At 24.4% G+C, this 22175-nt stretch overlaps 2 protein-coding genes across 2 annotated transcripts in view; both read right to left on the reverse strand.

The window, feature by feature from the left end:
- The window catches only part of LOC126900297 (MATH and LRR domain-containing protein PFE0570w-like), an 11270-nt gene extending 8866 nt beyond the window's left edge, over nt 1-2404 (reverse strand). The window contains exon 1 of the mRNA XM_050675918.1: nt 926-2404. Coding sequence (XP_050531875.1) covers nt 926-2291 — 1366 coding nt within the window. The 5' untranslated portion in view covers nt 2292-2404. The remainder of the gene's footprint in view (nt 1-925) is intronic.
- An 11459-nt stretch (nt 2405-13863) lies between these two features.
- On the reverse strand, nt 13864-22175 carry LOC126900911 (putative uncharacterized protein DDB_G0282133). Its single transcript, XM_050676945.1, has 4 exons — nt 20708-22175; nt 16983-18569; nt 14421-15788; nt 13864-14110 (listed from the first exon to the last, which is right to left on the reverse strand). Exons 1-4 carry the CDS (start codon nt 22065-22067, stop codon nt 14106-14108), a joined length of 4320 nt encoding a protein of 1439 aa, XP_050532902.1. The 5' UTR covers nt 22068-22175; the 3' UTR covers nt 13864-14105.

The raw sequence follows: 22175 nt of genomic DNA on the forward strand, positions 1-22175 counted from the left end.
ATATATATATATATATTATATTAAATATATGACTATTTAAGGTCACGGGTATTTAAATGCCCGGGTATACACGGATATTTTTACTGCACGGACTTTAACCCCGTCATAGATAAAAACACGGGTACCCGTGTAGTTCATTACACGTGTAATCGCGACCTCTAGTTAGAACCTTTTCATCTAAGGTGGTGACTGTTTAGATCTATGGATTAAATTCCTTAAATAGAGTATCATATTATGTGCATAAAGAAATAAACTAAATACTTGCCAAATAAAATATAACAATCTGACCAACTGTTGGATATTTTAACCGAATTGAAACAAGAATATGGTTCAGTTTGTATAGAAAATGTAATCATACTAAAATTTAAATTGATCTCCGGGTAAAATGTTTAAATGTATGTTAAATATATGTATGTTGAAGTAAAATCTCTTTTAATTGAGGTTCGAGTTTCATGCATTTTTTAAAGGATTCTTTTAATATCAAAAAGAAAATTTCGTCAAATCTATATTGCATCAATTAAATTACCTAAAAATCAAGTTTTGATAAGCATTTTGGCTTTTCAATAACGAAGAAAATAATAATAAGTAAGTACAATAATTGATGTCTCATACATAGGTAATTTCATAAATAAATTATCTCTTTATCATCGAGCAAATTTATAAAAAAAAAAAAATTAAATATAAGGTATTCAACAATAAGTCTGAAATTATCAAATTTATTTTAGAATTAATTTTTAGCACTTCAATTAATTTTAAAAATAAAAATTTCAGTTAGCGGTTCTAATCTCAATTGAAAGAAAATTCGATTGAAATTCTTTTTATTTATTAAATTTCTGCCTAAAAAATGGACATTTCTACATTTTTAAACACTAAGTAAATATCTATCAATATAAAATATTCTTTAGATATAGACGTATAGACTCACCAGTTAACCTTGTATTTAAAACATTTATTGGTTCTATATCAAGTATATCATTATGATTAATAGTGTCTTTTACAATTAACAATACATCTTTTTTCAATAATAAGTCATCGACATACTTTTCAATCATATTAATTTCTTCTTGAGTATTTTTCAATAGTTCCAAACAGTCATCTTTTGTTATATATCGAGTGGTTGTATCTTCTTGGTTTATTTCTAATTTATTAAGGGTAACTATATTGGCTATATCAGATTTTAAATTATATATCCAACCTGGCTTATAAGTACTTAAATAGTAGATATTGCTTAAGTCATTAGATATGTTATTTAGGTATTTGTTAATTTTATAAATGTACAAATTTTGATGCGTTAATTTTGAAATTATTGATTTTATTTTAACACTTCGTTGTGTAATGTTGTCTTTAAATTGGTCCTCGAAACTGTTTTCATACATTTGTGTAAACATATTTAAAAATGTGATGATTACTTTTAACAGTGGGTATAGTGTAGCCACTAATACTTGCTGCTGAAAAGACTTTAAATAATAACCATCAAAATTAAATAGTGCAGTCTCATATAAATTTATGATATTTGCTTCATTGTTTAAGTGGGACTTTACTCTTACCATTCTCATTGAATTAAGCCCATCGTCAATAACAAATTGATCATTAAATTTACTATAGGGGTTGAGTAAGTCGAAAAATAATAAATTGGATGGATGATAGTCTGAAAAGCTGCCTCTTTGTACTGTAATGTGAAATGTATTACTAGCGAGAGTTTTTAAATTTTCTAAACAATTATGGATTACTTGAATATCATCAGTTCGGAATGGCTTAGTACATTCTTCACTAATATTTGATAAAAATTGAAATCTTTTTTCTAACTGTATAAGATATAAACTTAAACTCCCACATTTTTCGTTCAAAACTTTTACTAAATGATTAACAATCAAACCATAATTTATAACAAACCCCTGCCTCAGTCGTTCTTCTTCCGAAATTACCCTTTTACCTTTAATATCTTCAATATCTGAATACATATAAATATGTCCCATAACATTATTTAAATATAAGTTTACCGTCATCAAATCAGCTGGAAATTCTTTGAAGCCTTTAGTTCGCAATTCATCGAGCATAGACATTACTATGACACCTTGGGTCTTTAGATTTTCTCCGTAATATTTCAAATGGTCCATGTAGGTTACATTTTCAACGTTTTGTTTTGTTGATAAAAGAAAATACTTTTCATTAAGTTGAAAAAAAGTCAGCATATGTTTCGAAAAAGTGCAGTGTAATTTCAAATAACCAGGATTATTCGAGTTTGCATATATTTTTGTAAACAAAAATAAAAATATTATTTGACGTAACATGTTTTACTTTAAAATGAACTTAACAAAAGGAATTGAGAAAAGTATTTGTTTTAACTATACTATTAAATTAAATATTGTTCTCATATATATATTAATCGTTATTTAAAAAAAAAATTTAATTAATTAAATAAGTTCAACTTTTAGAGTTATATTTAATATTACGAAAGAATTAAACATGTTTTATACGTTTATAAAATAAATACAACTGTATTTATTTCAATTTTAGAAAATGGTAAAAAAGTCAATGCTTAAAAATATTTACTGGTACCATTATTATTTACGTCATTTAAATTATGCAAACACTGAATTTTACTACTTTAGTTTTTAAGAATTATTTAAATAATTTGTTCTACTAAATTTACATTAGATCGTACACTATTTAGCTTTTTAGATATGCGAATAATACAAATATTCAATTTACGTTTTCAAACGGTGATTTATTTATAAATACTACGTCTTAAACAAATGGATTTGTTTTAGTGCAATAAAAATTAAAATTTTTAATAAGTGTTAAATATGATACTATTTACTTATATAAAAAATTATAGTTCTTTTTTATTTAAATAAAGTTTAAAACGCAAAACGATTGAAAAATGTATTTACTCTGATAAAATTTGATGGTTTTTTATTTTAGAGAAAAATATTTATCAAATTTCTCAAAGATTTTATTTTTAATTTTTAAAAATCATTAGAGTCAGGGCCGTTGCCATCGCGTGGGCCTTACACCTAGAACTCCTCATTTGTTCCCTACGACCACACAATTAAAAATCCTAAGTTTACTTTAAATACAGCAATTTACATATATTACAAATACTGGTTGAATTTTTAATTGAAAATATTATATTATTACATAATATCAAAATACGAAATACTTATACAGTATAAGGTATGATAATAAAAGTGAATAGGTTTCTATAAAGTTTACTAAATAAGTTATAAATAGATTTGATGAGAAACTGATAAAGGTAATAGGTAAAAATGCTTCTCGGAAGTTAAAATTTCGAAATAGTAGAGATTATGGACTTAGGGGAGTGTAAGTGCGTGTGAAAAGCATCAAATTTTTTTTTCGAAACCCCGCAAAGACTTATGTCTTAGTCCCTGCAGTTTGTAGGAACGTCACCGATTATTGCATTAAAAAATGAAATCGAACAATCTGCTCTTGGCGGTTAAATAGTAATAGGTAGACAGGTTGTTGGTAATGAAATAAAATACTCTTTTATCACACTCTGACCTCATGTGAATTAAAAATTTCAATTTTTGAGATATTGTCAAATTCAATTAAAAACCTCATTTCTCGATTTATTGCAAAGTTTTAGGAGAAGACTAATATACCATTTATTATCTTTATCTAACAGTTTTTCTTGACTCCACCATTATAAGAAAAATTAGCCATTTCTTATTCTAAGACACTTGAAATATCTATTAATCAATATTAATTACTATCACAATATAATTACAATATATATTACAATATAATTAATATCAATATTAATTATATTTTCACAATTAAAAATAAATTTCTTGAAAAAAAATCTCAAAATATGGACATATAATATGATTTTGGTATACTTGATATAACGATATTAATGGACAGAGCAAATTATAGAAAAAATTCAAAGTTGAGAAGGTATTGATTTTGTGATGATATTTATATGTTTGTCCATGAAAATTCTTGGTTCTTAGTGAACTAATTTTAGTAGTCAATATGTCAAACAATCACGATTTTAACGTAGATGGCCTATCAACATTAAAATTTAAAAAAACGGTAGAACAGTGGGGTCGCGCACAATGCGAGCGTGGTATAGTTGGGACAAGTATAGATGATATTGGGCAGTTATTAAAATCACTATCATAAGAAACTCATCGATGCAAATCTGTAGATAGTGTTTAATTTTAAGAAAATGGCGGATTATATCAAAAACAAAATTAACTCCTATTTTTGATTACTTCAACTTCTATTTGCACAAAGAAAATAAGTTGTCGGAACAAATTTTTTTTTTTTGGACTTCTAGTACATGAAATAAGCTTTATTTCAACACATATTTATAAGACACAGTATTCCTGGAATATTTTCAAAGGTTAAGTTGAATAATATCTACTTTTATACAATTTTTATAGTTTTCAAAAATTCAATAAAGCTTTTCTTTAAAGGCAAAAATCTAACTTAAAAACAATTAAGGAAAAATTGCAAAAAAGTCATTGCCACAGCCAATGAATTTTACTGAATCGGAAAACATTTTCGTTTGTCGCATTAGTTATTTGATAAAATTGCCAATTTAAGCTGATTCAAATATTAAAATCACTTTTTTTGACTTGAAAAGAAAAAAAAATTGAAAAAAGTTTAACATTATATTCTATGTCAATTAGATTTATATAATATTCATGAAAAGTATTGTACTCCTCTTATAGGGCGTATTAAAATAAATTAAAATAAAATACCAAAAATTTTAATACAAAAATAGCATATTTCTGAATATGATAATCATTTTCAATATATCTCGAAGTTTTTTTTAATAGTAAAGTATATTACATAAGCTTTAATTTAAGATTAAATAAAAGTTTTCAAAAATTAAGTTAAAAAAGTCTAACTTGTGTGTAAAAAATGTTATTTTGAATCCTCCCCGTGGACAGGTTAAGAGTCAGATTTTCAAAAAAATGTATATTAAATAAAAGAAAAACTTCTAAAATTTCAATATAAAAAAGAATTATTTTAATTTGTTCGTTATTCAAAAAGTTATGGAAGTTTTAACTATTAAAATATTTCATGTTAAACATTTTTACAATGTTGGGACAAATTTTTTTTTTGAACTTATAGTATTTAATATAAGCTTTATTTTGTAATATATTTAAAGCTCAGAGTATTTTAAGAACATTTTCAAAACCTAAGTTGATAAAATTTTTCCTTTTTTCTCGTATTTTTAAAAATTTAAATCTCCCCATGTATAACAGAAAATGGTCTTATTTAAAAGAAAGTAGGTCAGATGAATAATATATATATTTATATAATTTATTTAAAAACAAAAATTTCTGTTGATGTATACATTTTTTTAAAAGTTATAGTAATTTAAAGTTGAAAAGATAAATTATGAAATCATAAATTTTAACACCAATATTGCATGATTTTTTACTACGGCAGCCATTTGCATAAAGAAGATAAGTCGTTTGGACAATTTTTTTTTTTTTTATAGTCTATAAAATTAGTTTTAATTTGAAATATGTTTATGGACACAATATTTCTGGAACATTTTTAAAAACTTAAGTTGAAAAAGTTAAGTTTTGTTAAAAAGTTGCTATTTTGAATCTCCTCTTGTGGTCAGGTAAAGGGTTATATTTTCAAAAATATTATATCAATTAAAAGAAAATTGCATAAAATTTCAATAAAAAAATATTTTGATTTTTCATTTTTCAATAAATGATGACAATATTTAGAAAAAAATGTTGTAATTTACCGATTTTAAAAATTTTAATTTTTTGAGAAATATCCACCATTTACGGGAAGCGAGGGAAATTTTTTGAATTTTTGAGGACAATTCCTTCAAATATATACAATTTGCGATCTTTTGCCGTATCGTTGAGAAAAATCGGTCTTGTGAGAGCTGAGAAAAAGTAATGATAGACAAAAAAAAAAAACAAAATATACACGAAATTATAATAATAATAATAAATATAATAACATTATAAAAAAAAAATTTCCAACGATTGATCTATTATGTGAAATTGGTCATCAAAGTAAAAAAATAACGTTAATATCAATTAAGCAAATAATTTAACAATTATATTATTATTATTAAATTCTAATTACATTATAATTTATACAATTATATGTTCCACTGAAATTTTAAATTTAAAAATTTAAAAATCATGAAATTTAATAGATTAAAATTTTAATAGGGATAAAATTAAGGGAATAAGAGTTATTGTTGCATTTAAAATACTCTACCAATTTCTTAAACTTAAATACTATCTACAGATTTGCATCGAAGCGTTTTTTATGATTATGTCAGATATAATCTATACTTCTAAGTTCCAACTTCACCTCTTACCCATTGTGCCGTAACCCCCTACTGTGCTGGTGTTTTTAAAATTTTTCAATTTTATCAACTATTCACTTTATTACATTAATTAATAGTGATTATATATTCATAGAATTTTTATTTATGATTTACAGTCTTAAAACTATCTAAAATATTTGATTAATTAATTGATTTTTATTTAATTTTAGCATATAATACTGTCTATACAATGTAAAATTAATTGATTCTTGTAATTTACGACAAATATATTAAAACGAGCACTTAATATTAATTAAATAATGATGTCATATTATTTTAAAATAGTATTGATATAGGTTTGAATACTTGCACAAAAACGGTTCAAGACTATATTATTACGATTAAAACTTCTTCTTTCACATGATTTGTAAAAATACGTATTCACATGAACTTTCGATACCCTTTAAAAAAATTTTAATTTTTTAATTTACGTCAATTTATTCACGCGAATATTTTTATCATCACGTGATCATATAATCACGTATTAATTAATATATTAAACTATCTATTTGGTAGAGATATTATTAATAGAAAAAGTAAATGACATATAGAATAAACCATAACAAAAAATAAACCATAATAAAATCAAATACAAATCTCAGAAACTTATATAATAATTGCTTAAAATATTATAAATAAATAAATTATCCTTTATAATAATTAAATTTCTTAAAATTTTTACATTTTCACTATTTTATGATACAGAAAAAATAACGAAACAAAAATAAATTCTTAAATTATTTTATAAAAGTAATAATTAACATAATAATTCTCTGTTATGAAACAACAAAACTTACATTTTATGTTTATATAAGCCTTATACTTAAAAAACTTCTTATTTTTCTGGAATTAAGTGCACTTGCAGATCGATAACGTACATTTTGTAAATGTCTTATTAAAGATTTGTTTGTTCTATCTACACATAAAAATCTAATGTAATCATCAGCATCACACAAAGTGTACAGTGTACCTTTTAGTTTTTGAATTACACTTGATTTCTTAAAATAAAAAAATTTCTTTATTTTGTGCATTTTTGTAATAGGATAACATAGATGCATAGAAATAATTTTCGTTTTTGGAGGGATACCTTAATATTCCCTTACAAATAAAAGCTCGGTAACAACATATTATTAAGTTTTCAAAGCAATTTATAAAAAATTTTACTGGCTGATGGTGTGTTCAGAATAACAAAATGTTTCAATGCATATTCCTAGCCCTATTAATTATCAATATTACCAAGCATTTAGATGATTAATTCATTAAAATTTTATTATAGTTAAATACATATTTGTATCTTTAAACAAGTAAGTAATTAACCTTTTAAAGGTTAATTAAATAAATAAATCTAAAAGTTTGTAAGATAGGACATGTTAGAACTTTATTTTTATTTTCGCGTTAAAAATATAGCTATAAAAAATGGAAGCACACTGGTGTCGCGACACAGTATGGACGTGACATAGTTGGGACAAGTATAGATGATATCCGACAGTGATTAAAATCGCTATCATAAGAAACGCTTCGATGCAAATCTGTAGATAGTGTTTAATTTTAAGAAATTGGTAGATTATTCAAAAGCTAAATTAACTCCTATTTTTTTTTACTTCGACTTCTATTTTGCACATAGAAAATAGGTTGTCGGTACACATTTTTTTTTTTTTTGAACTTCTAGTACATGAAATAAGCTTTATTTTAACATATATTTAAAAGACGTAGTATTCCTGGAACATTTTCAAAGATTAAATTGAACCCAACCCAACCGATTTTGATGAACAATAGGTCAAAAGATCACAAATCGTATTTAGTCGAAGACATTATCCACAAAAATTGAAAAAATTGCCTCGTTTCCTGTAAACGAGAGAAATCCCCCAAAAAATTACAAATTTAAAAATCGTTAATTTTCAACATTTTTTCAATTTTTTTTACTTATAACTGCCAAAACTTTTTAAAAATGACTAAATCAGTATAAATTTTTTTTTTATAGATACCGTAGGTATTTATCTATCATTTGATATATTTTTGAGAACATTTGACCCTTTACTAGCCCATAGGAAGGGTTTCAAAATGGCAAGTTTTTCACAAAAAGCTAACTTTTGAAAATGTTCCAGAAAGACTGACACTTTTATATATACATTTAATTAAAGCTTATATAATTTACTTTAATTAAAAAAAGAAATTTGACCTCTGGACTCGTCTTCTTGGTGAAAACAGACATCAAAGTTAAAGAAAAACGTACGATTTCCATGAAAAAATTCTCGATTCTACATATTATATTTTTAAATTTATATTGCTATAACTTTTGGAAAATTGTATGAATCAATATTATTATATTTTATACGCTTTTTTTAAATTGGATCATACCCCTTTATACAAGGGGGTCAAAACTTTAAACATGCGTGTTACGACAAATGATTACAATTCGTATCTAATTGAAGATATTACCCTCAAAAATTGAAAAAAAAATTCTAATTTATCAATTAAACAGTTACATATCCCATACAGACAATTAATATTTTTTATTTCTAATGTTTTCAAAGTATTTATTGACGAATCGAGTTTGATATGATAATTTGATATTATAGGTTACACCTTCAAAATTAAATCATAGTACTTTGTAATTTAATAATTTTTTTACTCTATTTGTGTGTGCTACTATTGGACTATAATATTCCAAATTTTTTGGTAATATGTTGCTATATAAATCATTTCTAAAAAAAATTTTTGTTAGTTTCTCCTGAATTAACAATAAATTTTTACAATTATAATCAAATTTTATAATACGCTCAATTGAGTAAATATTTTTAACAACTTTGTTTTGATTGTTTCTTTTAGTTAAATTAAATCATTAAAATTAATTAAGTTCTGAATATTTCATTTTTATTATTTTTAACATATTTATAATCGAAAGCGATATTAATTTAAAATAATTTTTTTTTGGTTCTTGATTATTTTTTTTTATATGTAAATACTTATTTTTTAATAATAAGTAATAATATAAAAACTGAGAAGTGATAGAAAAAAGTCTAATTGCACATTTAAAATATCGAGAAAAGTTGATTTAGAAAAGTATATTTTTGTTTCTGATGAAAATTTCTTTTAGTCCAGTGTATAAAACTTATAACTTTTTTATAAGTAACAAACATTTTCTATTGAAAAGTATTGCATCAAGCCCATTAAATTTTTATATGCGTTAAAAGTAAATAAATATACTACTACTTTATTATTTTTATGCCCGTAAAAATTACAATATTAAATTATTGAATATCAATTTCATACTAAATTTAATTACTATAATTATTATGTATTCATATATTATAATTATAAATCAAATAACTAATAGAGATAAAATTAAGAGAATAATAGTTATTGTTGCTTTTGAAATAATCTACCAATTTCTTAAAATTAAACACTATCTATAGATTTGCATCGAAGCGTTTCTTATGATAGCGATTTTAATCACTGTCAGATATCATCTATACTTGTCCCAACTATGTCACGTCCATACTGTGTCGCGACACCACTGTGCTACCTTTTTTTTAAGATTACAGTTACATTTAAAATAAAGATCTTAAATGTCATAAGTTATAAACTTATAAATGTTTAATAATTTTTTATAAAAATCAATATAAAATGTTCTTTTAAAAAAAATAATTTTTCAAATTTTATTTTATTATTCTTAAAATTGGACAAATTTACGTCATTGTGCACGTGTGCAATTTTGAAGTCTTACAGGAATTGTATTAATAGTAAATCTAACTTCATATATTAAATCGCAATAAATTTGTCAAAAAAAACGTGTGTAGACATTGTTAAAATGTTAAGTATAAATAATTTTTTTTTGTAATCGTTTTTGATCGGTGAATCCTCGATAAAATTTGATAGACTTTTAAAGTATACTCAAAGAACTGTCCTATAGAGGGGACAGGGGGAATTTCAGTCATGGGGACTTACTGGTCACCATAATTTTGCCCAAAAGTAAAATGTTAAATATGACATTGATTGCTTAACTGGATTATTATTATAGTTATTACATAATTATTACTTAAAATGTGATAATAATGGTAATGTAATTATTTTTCTTATTAAAAAGCTTTGTCATTTTTTGGTCAGTCTAAAATCGGTGTCTACATAAAATAAATGACAGTGAGTTTTGCGATTGAAAATTTAGTATATCATAATGAAATGATACTGTAAAATAAGTCTAAAATTATACAACATAACAATAAAAATCAATTTCGAAACGCTACAAACAATTTTGGTCAATAAACACGAGGATTGTCATGAAAATTCCTTGCGTCATATTTGATGACGTACTAAATATAAAATTAATATAACATTATTTATCATAGCATTACTAAGTTTACTAAATTATTAATATATTCAACGGCATTTTAACTTTGTCTTAAGACTTCTGTGATTATTATGAGTGAATACCAAGTCAAAACATTTTTGTAAATATTCAGTTATGAAAAACATTCACAATTAAACTTAAACCAAATAATTCGTTTATCGAAAATAAATTATACATCAATTTTTAATTTTAAAACAATCACACATTAGATGATTTAGTGCATTACATATAAATTCAACACCCTATTTCGATATATTGTTAAAGAAAAATTTTTCTCGTAAAATTTTTTTTTAATTTTACAAATAGTATAAATTATCAATGTTTTTAAATGATAAGTTTATAATAATTTTAATGCAATATTTATTCGATTTATTAAAAAATTATCAAATTAATGAAGCATTTTTAGTGCTGTTAGTTAAACAATTTCATTAACATTTTTTATATTTATATTTTTATCATTAAAGTTATGTCGCATTATTACAAGATTGTTTAATTTATTAGTAGATAATGAAAATTTTATTTTGATTTAAGTGGAATATTCATTTATTCCTTTTAAATATAGCCAGTAAATATTTTTTTTTTTTATAACATCAATAGATTTTATTTGTTAATCATCATTATATTTTATACCTGATATTACATGAATTACATATATAATTGATTAATTTATTGGAATCTTTTAAGTTTTAAGTATGGTTCAGAGTGTTGGCAAGGAAGTGGAGTAGAAAATGAGTGTAGCAGAAATGAAAATGCTTAGATGGGTGAGTGGAGTGACTAGAAAAGATAGATTAAGAAATAAACATATAAGAGAGAGTATACGTATAGCGTCCATTGTACATAAAATGAGAGAAAATAGACATTTAAGTCTATTTTCTCTCGGTAGAGGAACGGTTGTATTAACGAGGATGTAAGAGACAGGATTAATTGTGAAGATTCGGTGACGTAGAAAAAAGCGTCTCGTGTGTTAAGCAATAAAAGAATTACAATGAGGCTGAATGGTAAGTTCTATAAGACTAGTGAAACCAACTATGATAAGAGAATAGAGCAGAGATTAAGTGTAGCAGACAGGAGAATTCTTAGATTGATGAGTGGAGTGACTATAGAAGAAAGTATCAGGAGCGAACATATAAGAGAGAGTTAGATGATACATAGACTTAGATGGTTTGGACATGTTATAAGGTTGAGAGGAAACGGAAGCTGTAAAAAAAATTATAGAATTGAATTTTGAAGAAAGAAGAGGTAGAGGAAAACCAAAAAAGAGATGGAGGGATGTAATTAAATGCGGTATGAGGACAGTTGATGTGAGCGTAAATGATGTGGGCGATTGTGTTCCAGTAGCTGGGATTAAGGCGAGAAAAAATATAGGAATTTTTTAAGTTTTATTGTTAAAAGTCTTACAATAATTAAAAATGAGCCAAATAGTATAAATGTGTCATAATTAATTGGAATTTTTCTAACTAATACAAAAATATAATATTATAAAATAAGCCCAGCACATTGAGGACGTGGCATAGTTGGGTTCAGTATAGATGATATTTGACAGTGATTCAAATCACTATCATAAAAAACGCATCGATGCAAATCTGTAGATAATGTTTAATTTTAAAAAATGAATGGATTATTCCAAAAACAAAATTAACTCCTATTTTTGATTACTTCAACTTCTATTAGCACATAGAAAATAAGTTGTCGGAACAAATTGACAACAAATTGTTGTCGGCTACATAATCCCTATTTCCTTATTTATATTCTGATTAAAAGTTTTATGATTTATAAGTGTAATATATATATATATATATATCTTCTTCTTCTTCCTCACCTTAATCCCAACAACTTGGAGTTGGCCACCCTTATCCTAAACTTCCAATTGACACGATCTCCCACATCATTTACGCTCCCATCAGCTATCCTTAAATCGCATTAAATAGCATCCCTCCATCTCTTTTTTGGTCTTCTTCTACCTCTTCTTCCTTCAACATTCATTTCTATACATTTCTATTTCTATTTCTATGTAATATAAATATAACTTCATTCGTTTATTAGATATAAACATTTAAAGTTTCAAATTTTTGAGTTAATATACATGTATAATACACAAGGGATTACAAATACAGGTAGCTAATTGGGTTTTTATGACATTGTTGTCACAGTCACGGATTGTTCATTATCAATTATGACTATCAATAGATATACTTTCTGTATTGTCAGTTAGTGTATTTGTAAAATCACAACAATGTGCCTTACTACCATTGATAATAACAATGCTGTGTACCTGCTAATATCGATTTCATAAAAAAACCAATTAGCTACCTGTATTTTTAATCCCTAGTGTATTATACATATATATTAACTCAAAAATTTGAAACTTTGAGTGTTCATATCTAATAAACAAATATAGTTATATTAAAAATTCAAACGCCATTTGCTATTAAATTAAAAACTCAAACATTTTATTAAATTCAAAATATATGTGCCCATTTAAAAAAACAAAGTTGATCCCCTTACAAGGCATAAGGTATGAACTTAAAAAGTATTACATAGTTAATAATTCAAGAATAATGTGTAAGTAAAGATAGTAATAAAAAAAAATTAAATCAAGTAAATGTTTTTAACCTTAAAGGGATGAAAAATATCATGATTTTACTACATATTATTTTAGTTTTTTTTTGAATCAAACAATATTTTCCTTACCAAAAATTTAAAATTTTCAATAGCTACTGAGTAACCGAGTGTCTTATCCTTAATGAATCACCCTGTATATAATAATAATATATAAATATAAATAGAACTTATCTTAAAAAAATTGTCCAATTTAAAAAAATGTATGTCGAATGGAAGATGTATATAAATACTACTTTTCATGAAATAATTGTATCGATACATTTTTTCAAAAAGTAATAGCATTATAAAGTTAAACATATTAAATAAAAATCGGGAATTTTAACTAGTTTTTTCATAAACAAAAACATCTACAAACTAAAAACAACAACAAAAACAAAAATAACAAAAACAAAAATTATTCAATCAAGTAGAATACAAGCCAAGCTGGCAGTATAATTACAAATTCGGATCTGAAACAGTCGCTCCAAAGTTGAATTTTATAATGAGATAATTTTATACACGCATACATATATAAATACTGAGTGATTCAATATCATAAAAAAATTAAAAATTGAATGGTGTTTATTTTGTATATATCAAAATTTTTCACTTAAAATAAAACTGACAAAATGGTATTTTACTTATATTTTTATTTACAATAAGAATTTTTGTTTACAAATTAATTAATAATTATTATGTTTAACACAGTTATCGCACTTTGTTTTTTGTACAAAAATGTTACACTCTTAAATACTAAATTCATAATTATAATATTGTTTGATAATTCTTTCAATGAATTTTTTTAACTATATATTAACCTGAAATAGTAAAAAAAAATCATCAATTATATATTACTTGTAGTATTATTAGTACAAGTAAAAAATATATATTGTACCTATAAATTAAATACTTATTTGTTGAATATCAATGTAAATTATAAAGTTATGTACTCATTGATCGTTATAAATCTATTATATTTTTTTTTGCATACAATATTTTTATTGCAGAATGAAGCACGTTTTATAATGTTATCAATTTTAATCTATTTTAATGTTCATATTATTTTTGGATTTTTTTTTTACACTAATATATACATTATTATTTTTAATTAAATTTGCTATAACATACCTATCACACAATGTAGTATTGTATCTAATGGTTTTACTTCAAATAAATCATCATGAGGAACAGATCTTTTAACTATTTCAAATGTGTTTTTGTGTAACGATAAAACCTCATTGTAATATCGAATGCTATCAATTTCATTTTTAACTGCTTTTAGTGCATCATTAAATTTAATCTCTGTTATTTTGTTTGGTAATTTATCTTCAATTTCGAATTGTAAGAGGTTTAACTGCATAGGTTTTGAACACATAGTTATAAGACTCGATATTAATTTGGATTGTGTTGCTTGAATGGAAAATTTTGATTTTATTCTCAAAATTTCCTCTAATTTATTTATGACTTTTTGCAGATAATTAGTTGGCTTATTTGTAAACAGATTTAAATTTTTAAATGTATTAATGTTACTTATTAGAGTATCACCAATTTTAGTTATACTCTCGGAGTGCTTGGCGGAATTGTTATTCGTAGTGTAAATCTGTTTATACGTAACCAAATAATTACAAATAGCTCTAAAAACAGGATATACAGTTGCAGCTAAAACTTGTTGTTGGAATGATTTTACATACTCTGCTTTAAAATTTAAAGATACACAATAAAATGATTCTATTATAGTATTTTTAACATTTTTGTTGTTACTATTAATTTTAACTTCTCTTATAACATTCAGTCTATCATTCATTTGTTTTGATATATTTTTTAACTTATTTAAATTTATTCCTTTAGCGGGAATAATATTTGAACTCACTGAAGAATTATATCCAAATATCAAATCATAAAACAACATATTAGCCGGATAAAAATCAATATATTGATTTTTATCCAAAGTGTTTTTTAATGTTGTATATCCATGATACTTTAATATTTGCAAATCTTCCATTATTTTTTTTGCATTATGGTTGGAAGTATTATTAATTTTGTTGATTTCGTTAAGTAAATGTTTAAAACGTAAATCGACGTTTGCTTGCGAGAGCAAGTGACATTTTGAATTTATAAAGCTTAATAAATATTGGGTCAAAATGTTATAGTTATCAATAAATTTTTTCCTTGATAAATGAATGTCCTCATTTTTCAATGAATTTATATTTATATTTCCTTTAATATTGTTGAGGAATAAATTGACAGTCATCAAATCAGATGCAAAAATATTTCTTTGTTTTTTTCGTAACTCTTCAAGCATTGCCAAAATGTTTTCAGATTGAAATTGTAAATTTGAATAATAATAAAGTAAATTGTCTACTGTAAACGTGCCAATTTTATTTTTATAGTGTATTGTTATGAAATGTTGTTCATTTAGTTGTATAAACTGTAATATGTACTTTGAGAAAAGGCAATGTAATAATGTTGCATCAATGTTTTCATTTACTTCGGAATCTAAAAAAATTAAAAACATTTTAAGTTTTAAATATACTTCATTAAAAATTAGATATTTCTTATTTTATAGCCCTCAAAAGTTTGTCCTAAACTTATTAAAAACCAATAGAAAAAATTAACATGTTCATAGATATTTAAAAAAATAATTTGATACTAAGTAGAGAAGGTATTGATACACAATCAATTACACAAATGATGTGTTTTTTTTTTGTTTATAAAAAAATCGTCTTCAGCTCTCACTGGAACGATTTTAATGTTCTGATATTGAAATCTAATATTGAATACGTCAATTTTTTATGATAGTGATGATAATCACTGTCAGTTGAGAAACTGGCAGCGAAAACTGTGCTACGATCAAACAAGAGAGTATTTTACATCAACAAGTCAATTATTATGAAAAATTAATTAAATTTTTTACAATTCATCTGATATTATTACTAATAAAATACTATTATGTTAGCACAGTGGGAGATACGAAAATGAGCTCATCAAATGCACTTTTATTGCTTACCATTTAAAATAGTCTTTGAAAATTGTTTTAATTCATTTTTTTAAAAAAAGAATATCTTAAAAATAATAATTGAAAACATATATTTTTCATGTTTTCACATATTTATTTTGAGTTTTCCGAATTCGGTTAATAATTTATAAATCTATTTAAAAATTAATCAGTCATCTTTATATCATTTTTTTCTTTCAAGGTGACTCAGACTTTACTAACAACGCATATAACTTTTGATCTAATAATCATTTTTTAAAATAATTATTGTCTTTTTGATATAATATATATCAAAAATAGTTTAAAAGCTAATATATATTCTATATTAGCTTTGATTCATATCTGAAAAATTATTAGTTTTACTTTGTCGTGTTTATTTTGCTGTGTTTGGATATTAATACCTACGTTCTTACTAAATCGATTTTGTTCAAAAATACGTCAAAAGATAAAAAATCGTATCTTTGAAGCTATTAGTGTCATAATTTTGAAAAAAATATTCCGGTGACATTTCCGGCAGTGATTTTAATCACTGGTTAATATCAATCAATACTTATCTAATTAATATCTCAATCCCACTTTACTAGATCCCTATTGCAAATTACGTTTTTTAATTTAATTTTTGCTAAGTAAACCTAAATACTAATTGAAAGTTATTATTTGTTAATCAATCAAATGTTATCTTTAAAATTACTTACCATATGTGTCTTTTTGATCAGCTACAACTAATATTTTATTTTTTGGTATAAAATTTTTTTGTTTATTTTTATTTGGCTCAACATTATTATTATAAATTTCTTGACTGTTATTAACATGACTTGATGGACACTTAATATTCTTATTTGCTTTATTTATTTTACCATGTATATTTTGCAATGCAATTTGGTTAGCTAAATGTTTTTGGGTTAGATCTTTAAATATTTGAATTAATGAGCTCACTTTTTTGCCAACTGGTCTTTTCTGTTGGTTTTGATTAAATGTCATTGGTTCCTTAGGCGCGTTTACATTGTTCAAAAAAGAATTGTTCAAAATACGATTTTGAATGTTAGTTTTTAGTTCATTGAATCTTGAGATTCCTATTTTGTATTCAATTTCAACAGGATACCTATACGAGCCGTCAAATGAAAAGTTTTCAAAACTACTTTTTATTTTTTCAAATTTTAAAGCACCAATACGATCACTATATTTAGGTTTTTCAATATTTGACTTGTAATTATTAAATAGAGACTTTTTCAATTCATTCACTTTTGAGTTAATATTCTGATGGTATTCGTGGACAATATCACCGTTAAATTCATTTATGATATAAGTATTTGGGGAATTATATTTAAAATTGTCTGAATGGCTTTGACCAGTTTTACTTCTTTCGTCAATATAATTTAATGTGTGAGTTGTTTCATCTACAACATGTACATAACTCTTTTCGTTGTGTTCAACGCAATATTTATCCGCTCGTAACTCATATAAACTTTTTGGATTATCTGGATTAATTGAAGAATTTGGTTTATTTGACAAATCTAAATCATGTTGTTGAGGCAAAACAAATTTATTTTCATTTACAACACGTTCACTTGTTGAAGACTTCGATATATCCATATTTTTCACATATTCAGTTTTTAAATCAGCTTCAGTTTTCTGCGGAGAATTATTTTCATCTTGTAAAATTTCTTCATTTGAGAATTTTTTCTCATTTGCACTTGTAGATATTTTATTTTTTGCATTTTCCTCCGAATGTTTTTTATCTGCACGCAGCTTGTACAAGTTGTAATTAACTACATCATAAAATTCATTTGATGGTTTACCAGTTGAATTAATTGAATTATCGACAGAATTGGGTTTATTTGGTGAATTTAATATATTATTTTGAAGTAAATTTTGCGGAGCACTATTATTTTCATTTACAACACGTTCATTTGTTGAAGACTTCAATATATCCATATTTTTCACATCTTTAGTTATTAAACCAGCTTCAGTTTTCTGCGGAGAATTATTTTTATCTTGTAAAATTTCTTCATTTGAGAATTTTTTCTCATTTGCATTTGTAGATATTTTATTTTTTGCATTTTCCTCCGAATGTTTTTTATCTGCTTGCGTCTTGTACGGTGAATTAATTACATCATGCAATTTATTTGATGTTTTACTTATTGAAGTATTCAGATTATAACTATTGCTACCTAATTTTAAAGTATCCTTTTGAATTTTTTTTTCATGGTTGTTTGAATTTTTATCGGTTTTCGAGGATTGTTCGGCGAATAAAAGATTTTTATCATAATGACTTAAGCTACCTAAATAATAAATAAATAATGCATTTTAATTTCATAGTTATAAGCTTCGTACAAGTAATTAGAATGTGTATGAAACGTAAAAAATTAAACATGAGTGTAGCTGAAATCTTTAATTTTTCCACGCCAATATTGATACACAAATTTAATGTCTAAAAAATGTTTAAGAAATAGTATGTTAATTTTATCAAGTAATTGATCCTTTACAAAATAGTACTATTAAAAAAAAATTTTAAATGTTAAGAACTCAAAAATTTATTGTCCTTTTTATATTTTCGATAGTTGTATACAAAACTTTATTAAGTCATTCCTAAAGCCGTAGGTGAACGGATGGGTGACCGTAAAGGCGTAAACATATTTACGCTATCTTTTATAATGACGAATAAGCACTATGTTCTCAGTGCAGAAGGCCATAATAAACTACTGCATTTAAAAATTTTCCAAGATTTACTAATTTGTAGGGTTTGTCAACAATATGTTTTTTGATATCGATATCATACCGAATTTCAGCGATATTATTACGTGATATCAAAATAAAAATATTTGTTCCCAATATCGCGATATCGTATGAAAAACCCAGCACAGGGGGTCGCGGCACAGTGGTGACGTGGCATAGTTGGATCAAGTATAATGATATCTGACAGTGATTAAAATCACTATCAAAAAAAACGCTTCGATGCAAATCTTTAGATAGTGTTTAATTTTAAAAAATTAGTGGATTATTCCAAAAGCTACATGATCTGCTAGTTCCTTATTAATATCCTGATTAAGATAAAGTATGTCAAATAAAAAAGGGAATATTAAAAAATTTATTTCTCAAAAAAAAATTATGTTGATCCATACACTTTTCAATTAGTTATAGCATTATAATGTTAAAAATGTAAAAAATAAAATCGAGAATTTTCACACAATAATAGCATTCGGTAGCCACTTTCACCGTGAAGATAGAATAAAGTCCGAAATTTTTTTTTTCCATGATAAAGTATATTACATTAGCTTCAATTTAAGATATATATAAAAGTGTCAGACCTTCCGGAACATTTTCAAAAGTTAAGATGAAAAAGTTAATTTTTTGTGAAAAATATACAAAATGAAAGGTAATGATATTATGCATCTATATAAAAAAGAATTATATTGATATGTTTATTTTGAAAATGTTATGGCACTTTTAAGTAAAAAAAATTGAAAAAATTTCGAAATTTAGCGATTTTTAAATTTGTAATTTTTTTGGATATTTCCCCCATTTGTGGGGAACTAGGGAAATTTTTTCAATTTTTGAGGGTAATGTCTTCGACTAGATACAATTTGTGATCTTTTAACGTATCATTGAAAGAAATCGGTTCGGTGAGAGCTGAGAAAAAGTGGTAACAGACACAAAAAAAAAAAAAAAAAAAAAAAAAAAAAAAAAAAAAAAAAACACATCTTAGTAAAACCAATACGTTCTCAGCTTCGCATCGAAGCTAAAAATAAATCGATTTCGAAAATAATTTTTTTATATATTCATATGAATAATATAGTCGAATATGAATTATAATATTTAAATGTTTTCACCAATTTTTTTATCTTTAAGAATACGGTTAAGTTATCATTGTTGTAAAAATCAGACTTTGGTATACCAAAAAATCTGATAATGATATTAATATTATAAAAAAATAGATAATAGCTATATCTCATAATGATAATCAAATTTTTTCAAATTAATTTTTATTATGAAGAATTAAGTATTTTTTTTGTTACAGGACTTTATCATTATATATTGGTTATATTCAATACCTATATTGACCTTATCTAAGAATAGAATTTTGTATTAATAAATGTCATTTTTCGTCTTATTTTAATTCTATATTTCATAATTTAATTTAATACAAAAAATGTCAACAAAATTATCACAAATTGTTTTTAGCCTAATATCAAATAATATATTTTTTATAACAAAAATGCCAAAATTCAAACAATTTTTTATAAAAATATTTTTTTAGCTTCGCGATATCTCATAAATAATCAATATTGGGGGAAAACGGAAAAAGTCAGCGGTACCAATATCGATAGTGTTGACGAACCCTACTAATTGGTGTTAACTAACCATACGGTTGAAAAAAAAAACATATATATTATTATTAATCAAAATATTAAGGACGTACCTGTTGATTTGGTGTTTAAAATATTTACGGGACTAGTTTCAAATATATCGCTATGGCTTATACTTCTTGTGACAGTTAAAAATGGATCTTTTTTTTTTATTAATGTGTCAACGTACGTTTTGATTAATTTTATATCTTGCTCGAGTATTTCAAAGATATTTTGACAATCCCCTTTACTTGTAATTTGGTAGTTTTTTACGTTTACAATAAATCTATTTAAAGTTAGTATATTAGTTAACGATGATATAGTAATCTGAATCCAGTCAGTTATGAACAAATTAAACCAAGACAATTGGTAATTTAATTGATGAGCTAAGTTAGAAAGATATTTATTTACTTTATAATCATACAATTGATCGTGTGTCAACTTTTGAATAATATCAACAATTGATGATTGTAGAAAAGTAAATTTATTACTATACGTAATATCAAACCCTTTGTCATAAAACTTTTTGTAAACATCCAAAAAAGATATCATTAATGCGAACACTGGATAGATAGTGGCAACTAAAATTTGTTGTTGGAATGATTTCATGTAATAACTGTCAAAGTTCAAGATTGTTTTTTCGTATAGTGTTATGATAGTTGCTTCATTGTTTAAGTTATCATTTATTTTTATTGATCTTATCAAACTAAGGCCATCATTGTGAACTTCTTCATTATTAAATTTACTATACGGGTTCAATAAATTAAAAAAAAGTAAATTAGATGGATGAAAATCTGAATAAGTAAATTTATCTATATTTGTTTTAAATTTTTCGATGGCATTGTTTTCCATTTCTAACAAACATTTGTATACCGTTTCAATATTTTCAATTCTAAGAGGATTTTCACAGTATTTAGATATATTAGATAGTTGTTGAAAACGTTTTTCTAATGATACAAAATATAATGTAAAACCTCCACATTCTTCACTTATAAATTTCATCAAATAATTTGTTATCAAATTATAATTAGTTTTGAATCCGAGTTTTAAACGTTCTTCCTCAGATATCTTAGTTTCATCGTGATTCATGTCAGTATTTGAATACATATAAATATGTCCCATCACATTATTTAAGTATAAGTTTACCGTCATCAAGTCAGCAGGAAATGTTGAAGCGTTCTTTTTTCGTAATTCTTCAAGCATCGACAATATTATAGTGTTTTGAGATTGTAAACTTTTTCCGTAGTACTTCAAATGGTTCATGATTGATATATTTTCTACATTTTGTTTTAACGATAAAATAAAATACTTTTCATTTAACTGAAAAAAATTCAACATATAATTGGAAAATATACAATGTAATTTCACGTGTCCTCCATTAAAAAATGCAAAAGCTACAGTCAATAAAAATAAAAACACTGTTTGACGTAACATATTTAGAGGATGCTTATTAAAAATTAAATTAATTTTGTTTTCATATATTATAAAATAATTTTAATAATTAAATTTTTCACTATAACATATGACTATATGCTGATTGTA

Source organism: Daktulosphaira vitifoliae, unplaced genomic scaffold (assembly GCF_025091365.1).
Source record: "Daktulosphaira vitifoliae isolate Bord-2020 unplaced genomic scaffold, ASM2509136v1 Scaffold_3, whole genome shotgun sequence".
NCBI classification, from domain to species: Eukaryota; Metazoa; Arthropoda; class Insecta; order Hemiptera; family Phylloxeridae; genus Daktulosphaira; species Daktulosphaira vitifoliae.